The 14,455-nt window shown below is 44.8% G+C and overlaps 1 protein-coding gene across 1 annotated transcript in view; it reads left to right on the top strand.

The window, feature by feature from the left end:
• suclg1 (succinate-CoA ligase GDP/ADP-forming subunit alph) overlaps window positions 1-13,852 on the top strand; it is an 84,584-nt gene extending 70,732 nt beyond the window's left edge. Inside the window, exon 10 of the mRNA XM_078408459.1 lies at window positions 13,594-13,852. Within this exon, the coding sequence (XP_078264585.1) occupies window positions 13,594-13,620 (27 nt within the window). The 3' untranslated portion in view covers window positions 13,621-13,852. The remainder of the gene's footprint in view (window positions 1-13,593) is intronic.
• The last annotated feature ends 603 nt before the right edge of the window (window positions 13,853-14,455 follow it).

Consider the following 14,455-nt stretch of genomic DNA (forward strand, 5'->3'; position numbering starts at 1 on the left):
CTGGCTCTCCCTGCTGTATTGAACTGTGGCGCATGTAGACGGGTGCCTGAGATGACTTGAATGAAGACTTGCTGCTGCTTTAACAAGAAACACCGGAGCTGCTGGAAGTTGCAAATATTAGCATTTATTTATTTTTTGCTCTCTGGTTGCTTCAGCTTCCGTCTTCTTGTGGACGGCAAAAACAATTGACATTGACTCTTTTAGAGTTTTTTTGTCAAGCCTTTTGTTAATTTGTGCTTCTTTTGGATTTTAAAGATCTCGTCAATTGAAACTAAAAATGCAACTCCACTCCATTGCAAGGTGGTGCCGATGCCTGACAACTCTTTGCTGGAGTAACTCAGCAGGTCAGGCAGCATCTCGGGAGAGAAGGAATGGGTGACGTTTCGGGTCGAGACCCTTCTTCAGACTGAAGAAGGGTCTTGACCCGAAACGTCACCCATTCCTTCTCTCCCGAGATGCTGCTTGACCTGCTGAGTTACTCCAGCATTTTGTGAATAAATACCTTCGGTTTGTACCAGCATCTGCAGTTATCTTCTTATACGACTCTTTGCAAGCTATCACTCATTACAGTCACTTCACTCTTAAATTTTTATTCCAGCAGCAGCATTTCTTACTCTAACTATGCTCTTAATGTATTCCCTTTGTCCTGTATCTGCACACTGTGGACGGCTTGATTGTAATCACGTATAGTCTCTTCGCTGATTTTTTTTAGAGATACAGATTTTTTTTAGATTTACAGCGCGGAAACAGGCCCTTCGGCCCACCGAGTCCGTGCCGCCCAGCGATCCCCGCACATTAACACTACCCTACACACACTAGGGACAATTTTTTTACATTTACCCAGTCAATTAACCTACAAACCTGTACGTCTTTGGAGTGTGGGAGGAAACCGAAGATCTCGGAGAAAACCCACGCAGGTCACGGGGAGAACGTGCAAACTCCGTACAGACGGCGCCCGTAGTCAGGATCGAACCTGAGTCTCCGGCGCTGCATTCGCTGTAAGGTGGCAGCGTGCCGTTGACTGGATAGCATTCACCAAAAAAGATTTTTACTATATCTCGGTACGCTTGACAGTAAACTCAATATATCAAAATACATTTCCATTCTCAAATATCTTTAAAGTAATTGGGAAAGGTTGATTTTTTTTTAAAAACCCTTCTCAGTTCAATCTAAAGTGTTGCCCAAGTCACTCATTTGAGGTCACAAGGATGGCAAAATATAAAATTATGAATGGACGAATATTTCCACTTTATAGCACTCTATCACAAAGCTCTGGCTTTAGTATCCAGTCTGTAATCATTTCAGTTGCAATTGTGACCATACCAAGGTGGATGTTGTGTGCACTCTAGTTAGTGCATTTAACTTTAGCCACCCATATGCCAGATCGTGTGGGTTTTCTCCGGGTGTCCCGGTTTCCCCCCACATTCCAAAGACATACAGGTTTGTGGGTTATTCGGCTTCGGTAAAATTGTAAATGGTCCCTCGTAAGTACGGTAGTGTTAGTGTATGGGGTGATCACTGGCTGGCAATGACTCGGTGGGCCGAAGGGCTTGTGTGTGCGCTGGATTGCTAAAGTCTAAAGTAAAGTCTTGTTGTTGTACTTGCCTCAACTACCACCTCTGACAGCTTGGTGCCCCTCGGGTTCCTATTAAATCTTTCCCCAACTCATCTTCCAACCTATGTTCTCTGGTTCTTTAGATTTAGATTTAGAGATACAGCGCGGAAACAGGCCCTTCGGCCCACCGAGTCCGCGCCGCCCAGCGATCCCCGCACGTCCTCTCCACATTCACTCTATCAATTTTTTCGGAAGTTCCCTTTGCGCCTCTGAATTCTCTCCCCATTTAGAAAATAGCCTCGCCCACGCCTTTACTTTATACAGGCGTTTCACTGTTCCTGATTGCAAGATGGGAGTGAAAAATCTGAGTAGTGAAAAAGAATACTAACGTACAACAGAATAACCTCATCAGGGGGAGTTCAGAACAAGCGCAGAAGAAATTCCTCCTCATCTCCTTGCCAGCCAAGCCCCCCCCCCCGAAGAAAATTAGCAGATTGCTGTAAAGACAAGTCAGAAAGAAATTGCTCCCCTGCCAGTCTGGCAATGCGGAAAATAATTCATCTTGTAACCCTGAGGGCCACTGTGGAATGGTTTTAACATCAACTTCATAGCGTTCGACCTGGCTAAGTTCAATGAAAGCCAAGTGGGATTCAGATTGCTGTGGTGCGCTTGGTGGAGGTGCTTCAGGATTATGAGGGCAGCTGTTTCGTCTTTCAGCACTTCTTGTATAAATTGAGCGTTAATTTATAAACCGATCGTCAGCCCACCAGTGCCCGGTTGATTAGAAGGCATCTGCAGGCTCCATATGGCCAGAATTACACGCCACCTGCCTTTATGGTCCTCTGCAGTGCAATAGCTCTTCATGTCACTCTTTCATCCTTTTGGAGATCATTTTCCTTTATTATTTTTAGATAAACACATGTAAGTGCAAGGAATAAAGGGGAATGGATCATGTACAGACAGATGAGATCAGTTTAACTTGGCATTATGTTCGGCACAAACATTGTGGGCCGAGGAGCCCGTTCCTGTGCAGTACTGTCCTATGTTCAACGTTTCCCTCTTTTATTTCTTCCCCACTCCTTCCCGCCTGCCTCTTGAATACTCTTGCATGTGGGCTTGGATAGCAGTAAAAGGATTGGTCCAAGTCAGCATGGATTTATGAAGGAGAAATCCTGCTTGACTAATCTTCTGGAATTTGAGGATGTGACAAGTAAAATAGACAATAGACAATAGGTGCAGGAGGAGGCCTTTTGGCCCTTCGAGCCAACACTGCCATTCAATGTGATCATGGCTGATCATTCTCAATCAGTACCCTGTTCCTGCCTTTTCCCCGTACCCCCTGACTCCGCTATCCTTAAGAGCTCTATCTAGCTCTCTCTTGAATGCATTCAGAGAATTGGCCTCCACTGCCTTCTGAGGCAGAGAATTCCACAGATTCACAACTCTGACTGAAAAGGTTTTTCCTCATCTCAGTTCTAAATGGCCTACCCCTTATTCTTAAACTGTGGTCCCTTGTTCTGGACTCCCCCAACATTGGGAACATGTTTCCTGCCTCTAACGTGTCCAACCCCTTAATGGATGAAGGAGAGCCAGTGGATGTAGTGTATCTGGACTTTCAGAAAACCTTTGATAAGGTCCCACACAGGAGATTTGTGGGCAAAATTAGAGCACATGGTATGGGGGGTAGGGTATTGACATGGATAGAGAGTTGGTCGGCAGACAGGGAGCAAAGAGTCAGAATAAACGGGTCCTTTTCAGAATGGCAGGCAGTGGCGAGTGGAGTGCCGCAAGGCTCAGTGCTGGGGCTGCAATTATTTACAATATATAGTCATGATTTGGGTGATGCAATTAATAGCAACACTTGCAAATTTGCAAAAAGACACAAAGCTGGGTGGCAGTGTGACCTGCGTAGAGGACGTTAGGAGGTTGCAGGGTGACTTGGACAGGTTGAATGAGTGGGCAGATGCAGTATAATGTGGATGAATGTGAGGTTATCCACTTTAGCGGCAAAAACAAGGAGGCAGATTATTATCTCAATGGTGTCAGATTAGGTAAAAGGGAAGTACAACGAGACCTGGGTGTCCTTGTATACCAGTCACTGAAAGTAAACATGCAGGTGCAGCAGGCAATGAAGAAAGCTAATGGCATGTTGGCCTTCTTCATAACAAGAGGATTTGAGTATAGGAGTAAAGAGGCCCTTCTGCTGTTGTATAGGGTCATGGTAAAACCACATCTGGAGTATTATGTGCAGTTTTGGTCTCCTAATTTGAGGAAGGACATCCTTGCTATTAAGGCAGTGCAGCGTAGGTTGACTAGGTTAATCCCTGGGATGGCGTGACTGTCATATGAGGAAAGATTGGAAAGACTGGGCTTGCATTCATTGGAATTTAGAAGGATGAGAGGGGATCTTATAGAAACATATAAAATTATAAAAGGACTGGACAAGCTAGACGCAGGAAAAATGTTCCCAATGTTAGGGGAGTCCAGAACCAGGGGCCACAGTCCAAGAATAAAGGGGAGGCCATTTAAAACTGAGATGAGAAAAAACGTTTTCACCCAGAGAGTTGTGAATTTGTGGAATTCTCTGCCACTGCATTCTTTCCAGCTTAACAACATCTTTCTTACAGCAGTGTGCCCAAAATTGAATACAATGCTCCAAATGTGGCCACACCAGCGTCCTGCACAACTGTCACATAACATCCCCACTTGTACGCTCAATACCCTGACTCATGAATGCCAATATGCCGAAAGCAATCTTAACCACCCTATCTACCTGTAGCACCACTTTCAAGGAACTATGTACCTGCACTCCTAAATTCCTCTGCTCTCAACGCTCCCCAGAGCCCTACCATTCACTGCTAAAAGTCCTGGCCTGCTATAACTTCACAAAATGCAGCACCTTGCATGTAAGTGTATTAAACTCCATTAACCATACCACAGCCAACTTGCCCAACTAATCAAGGTCCTGCTGTAACTTTTGATAACCATCTTCACTATCTACAATACCACCCACTTTAGTGTCATCTGCAAACTTACTAATCAAGCCTCGTACATTCTTATCCAAATTATTGATATAAACCATAAACAGCAATGGGCCCAACACCAATAGTCACAGACCTCCAGTCCAAAAAACAACCTTCCACCATGACCCTCTGCTTCCTTCCATGAAGCCAATTCTCGATCCAGTCTGCAAGCTCTCCCTGAATCCCATGCAATCTAACCTTCCAGAGCAGCCTACCATGTGGAACGAATTTAATTACATTTTTAGAAGAAGTAATCAAAATGGTTGGTGAGGGAAGAGCCGTAAACATTGTCTATATGTGTTGCTGAAATCCATATAGCTCTGCCCTCACCAACCATTTTGATTACTTCTTCTAAAAAATCAATTCAATTTGTGAGACACGATCTCCAGTGCATCAAAGCCACGCTGTCTATTCCTAATCTGAAGAGGTCAGTGTGAAGAAGGGTCTCGACCCGAAACATCACCCATTTCTTCTCTTCACGGGGCGGCACGGTGGTGCTGCGGTAGAGTTGCTGCCTTACAGCGAATGCAGCGCCGGAGACTCGGGTTCGATCCTGACTACGGGCGCCGTCTGTACGGAGTTTGTACGTTCTCCCCGTGACCTGCGTGGGTTTTCTCTGAGATCTTCGGTTTCCTCCCACACTCCAAAGACGTACAGGTATGTAGGTTAATTGGCTGGGCAAATGTAAAAATTGTCCCTAGTGGGTGTAGGATAGTGTTAATGTGCGGGGATTGTTGGGCGGCGCGGACCCGGTGGGCCGAAGGGCCTGTTTCTGCGCTGTATCTCTAAAATCTAAAAAAAGATTAAAAAAATTCAGAGGAGCTGCCTGTCCTGCTGAGTTACTCCAGCATTTTGTGTCTATTTGTAATCTGTCTATCCAAATCATATATATCTTATCCCTCAGAATACGCTCCAGTAACTTGCCTACCATAGATGTTAGGCTCAGCTGGGCTCTATAGCTCCTAGGCTTTTCCTTGCAGCCTTTAAACAGAGGCACAACATTAGCCACCCTCCAGTTTTCCGGCATCTCACCAAATAGTTAATGATGATTCATGTATCTTAGCCGGGGCACCTGCAATTTCCTCTCTAGCTTCCCACAGTCCTTGGATAAATATGATCAGGTCCAGGAGGTTTGTCTATCTTCATACACCTTCAGATGTTGAGCACATCCTCGACCGTGATCCTAGCTGCTCAGAGCAAGCTTTGGCTTTGTTCAGTCATGATAAAATGTGAATGTGATTAATAGATAGCAGCAGCCTCACGATCCAAGATGGCGCCCAGAGCCAGGCGACTCTGTGCTAGTCACAGAAGTGGATCGGCAATCACGCTCCACTCTTTAAAATCTCCACTATTCATGTTATTCCCTTTATCACGTATCTGTACACTGTGGGTGGCTGAATTATAATCATGTATTGTCTTTCCGCTGACTGGTTAGCAGGCAACAAAAAACCTTTCACTGTATCACACATGACAAAATAAACTAAGTTAAACTCATTTTCTAGACCATGGCGAAACTAATTGCCACAGCCCCCAAAAATATCAGACAGAATTGCTTTTTTAAAGCTGGGTTTTAACTTGTTTGGTTAAAATTTGGGCCCAACAACAGATCTGCTGTACTAGGATGTCGAGTCTCCACCCGAAACATCACTTATTCCCTTTCTCCAGAGATGCTGCCTGATCCGCTGAGTTACTCCAGCAGTCCAATAGTTCTACATGCCACTTGGTGGCAGCAGTACACAGTTTATTCAATAGTCTGCTCGGTGAATGCATTGAAGACCAACTTCTTGTTTTGAAGACACGGGGTTATATTAAGCATGGATCCTGATGAAATAACAATGCCATTTCAGCTTAATTCCAGGTTATTTGCATTCTCAGCATTGCTAGGAGGTTAAAGACTTGTTCTGTACTTTTACTTTTACCAAATAGAATTGGAGATGAGCAGTCATGTCACCGTTTGGTGATCAAAGGACTCTTGTAATCTGGCTGTTTCCAGCTCCACATTTTTTTTTAAAGTGCCCTTTATTTGATGCCTTTGAATAGCTTCATAAAAGGCACAAAGTGCAGGGCAGCAAATGCAGTGTTCTTGATATGTTTCCCATTGTTGTATTATAGGGAAATGCAGTTGGCTCATGCACAGTAAAGTCTCGCGCCAGGAACCAAATACATGACCATAATCTGTCTCAGTGATGTTAGTGGAAGGATAAGTCAAGTCAAGTCAAGTCAATTTTATTTGTATAGCACATTTAAAAACAACCCACGTTGACCAAAGTGCTGTACATTTGATTAGGTTCCAATAGAAAAAAAAATGAAAACATACAGTAGCACGCAAACAGTTCACAGCGCCTCCTCAATGAGCCTCAAACGCTAGGGAGTAGAAATATGTTTTGAGCCTGGACTTAAAGGAGTCGATGGAGGGGGCAGTTCTGATCGGGAGAGGGATGCTGTTCCACAGTCTAGGAGCTGCAACCGCAAAAGCGCGGTCACCCCTGAGTTTAAGCCTAGACCGTGGGATAGTGAATAGCCCCAAGTCGGCCGATCTGAGGGACCTGGAGTTAGAGAGGGGGGTTAGAAGATTTTTGATGTAGGGGGGGGAGTGTCCATTTAGGGCTTTATACGTGAATAGGAGGAGCTTGAAGTTGATTCTGTACCGTACAGGGAGCCAGTGGAGAGAGGCCAGAATCGGGGTGATGTGGTCCCTTTTACGGGTACCCGTCAGGAGTCTCGCTGCGGCGTTTTGGACCAGTTGCAGGCGGGACAGGGAAGATTGGCTGATCCCAGTGTATAGGGAGTTGCAGTAGTCTAGGCGGGAGGAAATGAAAGCGTGAATGATTTTTTCTGTGTCGTCGAATTTGAGGAAAGGTTTGATTTTAGCTATGGTTCGAAGTTGGAAGAAGCTGGCTTTTACCACAGCGTTGACTTGCTTATCAAATTTTAATGCAGAGTCAAATATCATGCCGAGGTTTTTGACATGCGGTTTGACTAGGCAGGATAGGCTTCCAAGACTGCCTGTTATCAATTTGATGGAGTCGGGGGGGCCGAATAGGATGACCTCAGACTTGCTCTCATTTAATTGGAGGAAGTTCTGTGCCATCCAACATTTTATGTCCTCAAGGCAGTGTGAGAGGCTGTTTAAATTTGACTGGTTGTTGGGTTTCAGGGGGAGGTAAAGCTGAGTGTCATCGGCATAGCAGTGGAAAGAAATGCCGTGCCTTTGATAAGTATTGACCAGGACTAGAGAATCCTGGCCAATAATTAATATCTTTTAATATCTCAGCCACCACTTAAAGCAAGGTCTCTCAGAGTACTTCACTGCCTTATGTATACAGCCTAGACTACATATTCCTCTCTAGCATGGTTATGTATACAGCCTAGACTAAATATTCCTCTCTAGCATGGTTAGACCTGTGCTTTACTAAAGTTGAGGCTGTTGTTATTAGCTAAGGTGTATTTAATTTCTAATTTTACCTTCTTTATCTGTCATTCAAGCCAGAATTTGAAGAAAAATCAGCCCATTTGATTAGTACGGGTGTCAGGGGTTATGAGGAGAAGGCAAGAGAATGGGGTTGAGAGGGAAAGATAGATCAGCCTTGGTTGAATGGCTGAGTTGACATGATGGGCAGAATGGCCTAATTCTGCTCCTACAACTTATGAAGATTGCGCATTAGTAGCTTCTGGATGAGAAGTGTTTGTTTAAGTTTTAGTGTTAGCGATACAACACGGAAACAGGCCCTTCGGCCTACCGTTTCCACGCCGACCAGCAATCCCCGCACACTAACAATATCCTACACACACTAGGGACAATTTACAATTATACCAAGCTAATTATCATACAAACCTGTACGTCTTTGGAGTGTGGGAGAAAATTGGAGCTTCTCGGAGAAAACACACGCAGATCACGGGGAGAACGTACAAACTCTGTACAGACAGCACTCTTAGTCCGGATCGAAACCAGGTCTCTGGCACTGTAAGGCAGCAACTCTACTGCTGCACCACCGTGCCAATTAAAAAAAAAAAAATTCTGTAGTTCTGTTCAGGAGAGCAGCTGCATTGATCTTTTAACAGACTATTTCTGGCTGGATATTCACTAAATGCACAAATAACGTAAAAACAAAAGTGAGTGAAGGGAGCAGAGGAGAGTAGGAGGACCAAGGGCAGCGAGTTTTGCGTTACTGGTAAATCTCGGCACAGCCAGGGATGAAAGGGGGAGAGAAGACAAGATAGATAAATCAAGCTTGCTATTGTTTACAGAGAATACACAACTTGCAGTAAAATTATTTTAGCATCCAACAAAGTAAATTGAATAAAAGATTTCTGCACTGTCTGTTGCTTTCCCACAGTTTTTTCTGTCGTCCCCATGGGGTCGGTGTCATAAGGGAATTTGCTGGATCATAGAAACATAGAAAATAAGTTCAGGAGTAGGCCATTCGGCCCTTCGAGCTAGCACCGCCATTCAATATGATCATGGCTGATCATCCAAAATCAGTACCCCGTTCCTGCTTTCTCCCCATATCCCCCGATTCCGTTAGCCCTAAGAACTAAATCTAACTCTCTCCTGAAAACATCCAGAGAATTGGCCTCCACAGCCTTCTGTGGCAGAGAATTCCACAGATTCTTTGGCACAGCAAATATTTTCAGTGTGTGGACTAGAATTTATTGAAAAACTGTAGGCAGGCAGCAGCACCTTGAATTTGTGTATATTTGGACATGTGTTTAAATCCTGCAAGAGAAACCAATTTAGATGGAACAACGTTTTTATTGAAAGTGGGATTAATATGTTAAATTAAAAAAACCTCCCGGTTAAATTTATTGCAGTAGATCTTGTCATTTCTCAGAAGCTATTTGCTTTGAGGGTGATTTATGATCAACAGCTGCAAGCTGAGTGCTTAAGAGCTAAGGATGGTAGTTTCACAGCTGTTATTGGAGTCTTTGCTTGCCTTTCCCTTGACTTGTTTGCCCTGACGTGGAGTTGCGGTACGTTACCTGACTTTGGAACAACGTACCTTGCCCAGTCGATCCAGATGTCAGCCCGTATAAAGAAGTGTCATGAAATGGTGATTGGGAGCAAGGATGGTGACCTTAAAACATAAAAAACACAGAACTGCCATTGTACTGCCCATCATGTCTGTGCCGACCGACCATGCCGCTAAATTGAACTAATCTCATTTGCCTGCATGCGCTCTACATCCTTCTATCCTCTGCATGTTTTGCATCTGTCTGAATGCCTTTCAAACGTTGCTACTGTATCTGTTTTTACCACCACCCCTTTTAAGTGCATTCCAGGTACCTACCACCCTCTGAGGGGGAAAAAAACTTGCCCTCCAAATCTTCGTTAAACTTACTCTCACTTAACTTACACCCATGCCCTCTAGAATTTGTAATTTTCATCCTGGGAATATGATTATTTATCCAATCTATGGCTATCATAATTTTATAGACTTCTAGTTCTAGTTTGAGGCTGGGACTATCCCAACGTTTAAGAAACAGTTAGATGGGTAGGACAGGTTTGGAGGGACATGGACCAAACGCGGGCAGGTGGGACTCGTGTAGTTGGGACATGTTGGCCGGTGTGGGCAGGTTCCACCAAAGGTCTTGTTTCCACACTGTGTCACTCTACGCCTCCAATGATTGGGTGCGTTGATTAATCGGCGAAAGGCAAGTCGTTATGTTCTTGTTATTCACATAGATTTCAATGTTTTTATTTTATTTAAAGTGTGATTCAAAGGGGAAAAAATGTTCATATTTTAAATCTATTGATTGTAACTTTGGGTTGCTAAATGATTGTAAATGTCAGAGGGGTTTGATGATTCCAACCACACCTGCGGACCTGACGTTGCCCGGCGTGGGCAAGTTGGGCCGAAAGGGCTGTTTCCACTCTGTATCACTCTATGACTCTATGCGGGCCAAGCTTTCTATATAGAGAGTGGTGGGTGCCTGTAAAGTGCTTTTAAGAGGCTTTTAGTTAGGCACATGGATGGAGAGGGACATGGATCATGTTCAGGCGGGAGATTAGTTTAACTTGGTATCATGTTCAGCACAGGCAATGTGGGGCAAAGAGCCTATTCCTGTGTTCTACTGTTGATTGTTACTCTATTACTGTTTGCCCAGCTGTTTGCTCACCCATTATAGACAGCAATTAACATTGCTCTGTTAACTACCTTTGGCCAGACAAGGTAAGGGTGGCAGGCTTTCTTTCCTGAAGCACACAGTGAACCAGATTATTTTTATAGTAATCCATTAGTTTCACAGTCAACATTAACTGATACAGGCCTTTTCCTCCAGATTTATTAGGCCACTTGAATTTAATTTTCACACCCTCAGCTGGAGAGGCAAGGTGTTTGAATGTGTCGCTGCATTAAGGATTCTGGATACCAGTCCAGTTTCGTTACTGTGCTACCAGACACTATTTTGCCAAACGTCAGCTAACATCTGCCAGCATAACACTGGCACAGCTGGGTGAGCCACTGCCTCACAGCGCCAGAGACCCAGGTTCGATCCTGACCTCGGGTGTTGTCGGTGCGGGGTTCCAACGTTCTCCCCGTGACCGTGTGAGTTTCCTCTGGGTTTCCTCCCACGTCCCAAAGGCATTGTGGGATCTCGGGTTAATTGGCCTCTGTAAACTGCCCTGACTGTCCAAGACATAGAAGCAGAATTAGGCCATTCAGCCCATCGAGCCCACTCTGTCGTTCAGTCACGGCTGATCTATTTTTCCCCTCTCAACCCCATTCTCCTGCCTTCTCCCCATAACCTTTGAGCCCTTTCTAATCAAGAACCTGTCAATCTCCACTTTAAAAATATCTTGTGCTGGCTTCCACAGCTGTCTGTGGCAATGAATTCTACAGGTTCGCCATCCTCTGGCTAAATGGAAATTCCTTTTGTGTAGGGGAGTAGAGAAGTGTAATGAGTAGATGAGAGAGTCAATGGTGCTTTATTTGTACACATGCAACTGAGCACTGAAATTCTCTTAGCATATATCACACATATAGGCAACCACCATTATTGCTGCCATTATTCAAAATCCAAAGTCAATAGACAATAGGTGCAGGAGGAGGCCATTCGGCCCTTCGAGCCAGCACCACCATTCAATGTGATCATGGCTGATCATTCTCAATCAGTACCCTGTTCCTACCTTCTCCCCATACCCCCTGACTCAGCTATCCTTTAGAACTCTATCTAGCTCTCTCTTGAATGCATTCAGAGAATTGGCCTCCACTGCCTTCTGAGGCAGAGAATTCCATAGATTCACAACTCTCTGACTGAAAAAGTTTTTCCTCATCTCAGTTCGAAATGGCCTACCCCTTATTCTTAAACTGCGGCCCCTTGTTCTGGACTCCCCCAACATTGGGAACATGTTTCCTGCCTCTAACGTGTCCAACCCCTTAATAATCTTATACGTTTCGATAAGATCCCCTCTCATCCTTCTAAATTCCAGTATATACAAGCCTAGTCGCTCCAGTCTTTCAACATATGACAGTCCCGCCATTCCGGGAATTAAGTCCGGTCGGCCCACGCTCTCGATGTACTGGAGCAGTTGCCATGAACCGACGTCCCTCTCCTCCCCTCGCCCGGCCATCTTTGTGTCCCGAGGCCGCCACCTTGAAGGCGCTGCAGCCGACCTTGAAGGTGCTGGAGGCATTACCCCGGTTCACCCTCCTACCTGCCCTTGCTCCTCACGTCCAACGTCTTCAGCTCCCTCCCGGTCCAACCGACCAGCGATTATGCCATCCAGTGAGCCTCCGGGTGGGATCCACCGACCCCGCCGACCGACGAACCTTCGTGCAACTTGTGTGGACGGGTGATCAATGGTCAGCATGGACTCGTTGGGCTGAAGTGCTAAAATCTAAACCTCCAAATGTCTGGTGCCTGTTCATGAACAAAGCCTTCCGTGCGCTGAACAGGGATCGCCAGACATGAAAATTGCAGGTGGTGATTTTCAGTTTGGTTAACCAGCTAGATCGTGAGGAGCTCCTTAATGAAGCAGAGAAATACTGGGGAGGGAATTGCAGACTATCATTTTAGTTAATCCATTAGTGGAAAGATATGTTACCAGTGAAGGCCTACTCAGCCGCAGGTGTAGAGTCTAGAGAAAAGCGGCACGGTGGCACAGCGGTAGAGTTGCTGCCTTACAGCGCCGGAGGCCCGGGTTCCATCCTGACCATGGGTGCTTGTCTGTACGGAGTTTGTACTTTCTCGACCGTGACCTGCACTGGTTTTCCCACACCCCAAAGACGTTCAGGTTTGTAGGTTAATTGGCTTGGAAAAGATTGTACATTGTCCCTAGTGTGTCGAACAGTGCTAGTGTACTGTTTGGATCGCTGGTCGGCACAGACTCGGTGGGTCGAAGGACCTGTTTCCACGCTCCACCTCTAATTTTTTTTTTACAAGCACGGATGTTCAGGAGGTCTGGTTTTGGACCTAATGACTGTGACGCGGGTGATAAGTGTACTTCTGCACGGAGTTCCAAATTTTTGAGCAGCAGTTTGGAATTATTTTATTATTATATTTAGAATAAGCAAAAAAATAATTTTGTGGGAATATCGGCGTTGGGACGGGAAATTATATAATCTTTTAATTCTAAATACAAAAGGACAAGATGTGGCAGGTTCAAAATCATTAGTTTAGTTCAGAGGTACAGTGTGGAAACAGGCCTTTGGCCTACCGAATCCGCGCTGATCAGCCATCACCCCTACACACTAGGGACAGTTTACAATTATACCAAGCCAATTAACCTATAAACCTGTGTGTCTTTGGAGTGTTGGAGGAAACTGAAGATCTTGGAGAGAACCCACGGGGCCGTACAGTCAGCACCCGTAGTCGGGATCGAACTCGGGTCTCCGGTGCTGCAAGCGCTGTAAGGCAGTGACTCTACCGCTGCGCCACGGTGTCGCCTACGAAAGAAAGATAAATTTGCTGATCTGGGACTGAAATGCTTCCTTTAACAAGCAAAAAGGATGCAATTCGAAACCCGCTTTGATAAATGAGATTAATCCGTTCTTTATATTTCTTGCTGTATTCCAGGAATTTGAGAAGAAGAAGATGATGTAAATGATCTCCCGAAAAGGTGTTTTTTTTTAAAGAAAAGAAGACGACCAGAGGCTTCTTAAACGGTTCCATACCCTGATCATCTATCTGCCTTACCGTTCAATGGGCTGGATGCAATGATTGATCCTTATTGAAACAGAACAGAGCCATATAGAGAGGTTTTGTCTATTTTGTCTGAATGCGTACGTACACTAGATGAAATACTACCATAAAATAAATAATTTTCAAAACTAAACTTGCTTTTGGATTTAATTGAATAATCTTTCAGTGCAAATGTTTAGCCCAGTTGATTATAGCTGCCTCCAACTTGCACAGTAATCTATATCTCACTATTATCCTTTCTCAAGAATTGTCCACATTTTTTATAGCAGTAGCTGGCAGCCTCTACATCTAAGAAACATAATGATTTGTTTCACTTTTGCAACTCTTTTGCAATGACAAGATCTAATCCTAGCCCATCTCTTACTTTAATCTACGCCTTGCCTGATACTTCTGTTGTTTTTCCCATCCAATCTGTTGGTGAATCTGTGGAATTCTTTGCCACAGAAGGCTGTGGATGCTGTCAATGGATATTTTTAAGGCAGAGATAGATAGATTCTTGATTCCTACGGGTGTCAGGGGTTATGGGGAGAAGGCAGGATAATGGAGGGAGATATAGATTAGCCATGATTGAATGCTGGAGTAGACTTGATGGGCCAAATGGCCTAATTCTGCTCCTATCACTTACGACTATATACTACAGTAAAATCATAACAAGAGGAGTTGAGTATAGGAGCAAAGAGGTCCTTCTGCAGTTGTACAGGGCCCTAGTGAGACCGCACCTGGAGTACTGTGTGCA

The sequence above is a fragment of the Rhinoraja longicauda genome, chromosome 1 (assembly GCF_053455715.1).
Source record: "Rhinoraja longicauda isolate Sanriku21f chromosome 1, sRhiLon1.1, whole genome shotgun sequence".
Classification (NCBI taxonomy): domain Eukaryota; kingdom Metazoa; phylum Chordata; class Chondrichthyes; order Rajiformes; family Arhynchobatidae; genus Rhinoraja; species Rhinoraja longicauda.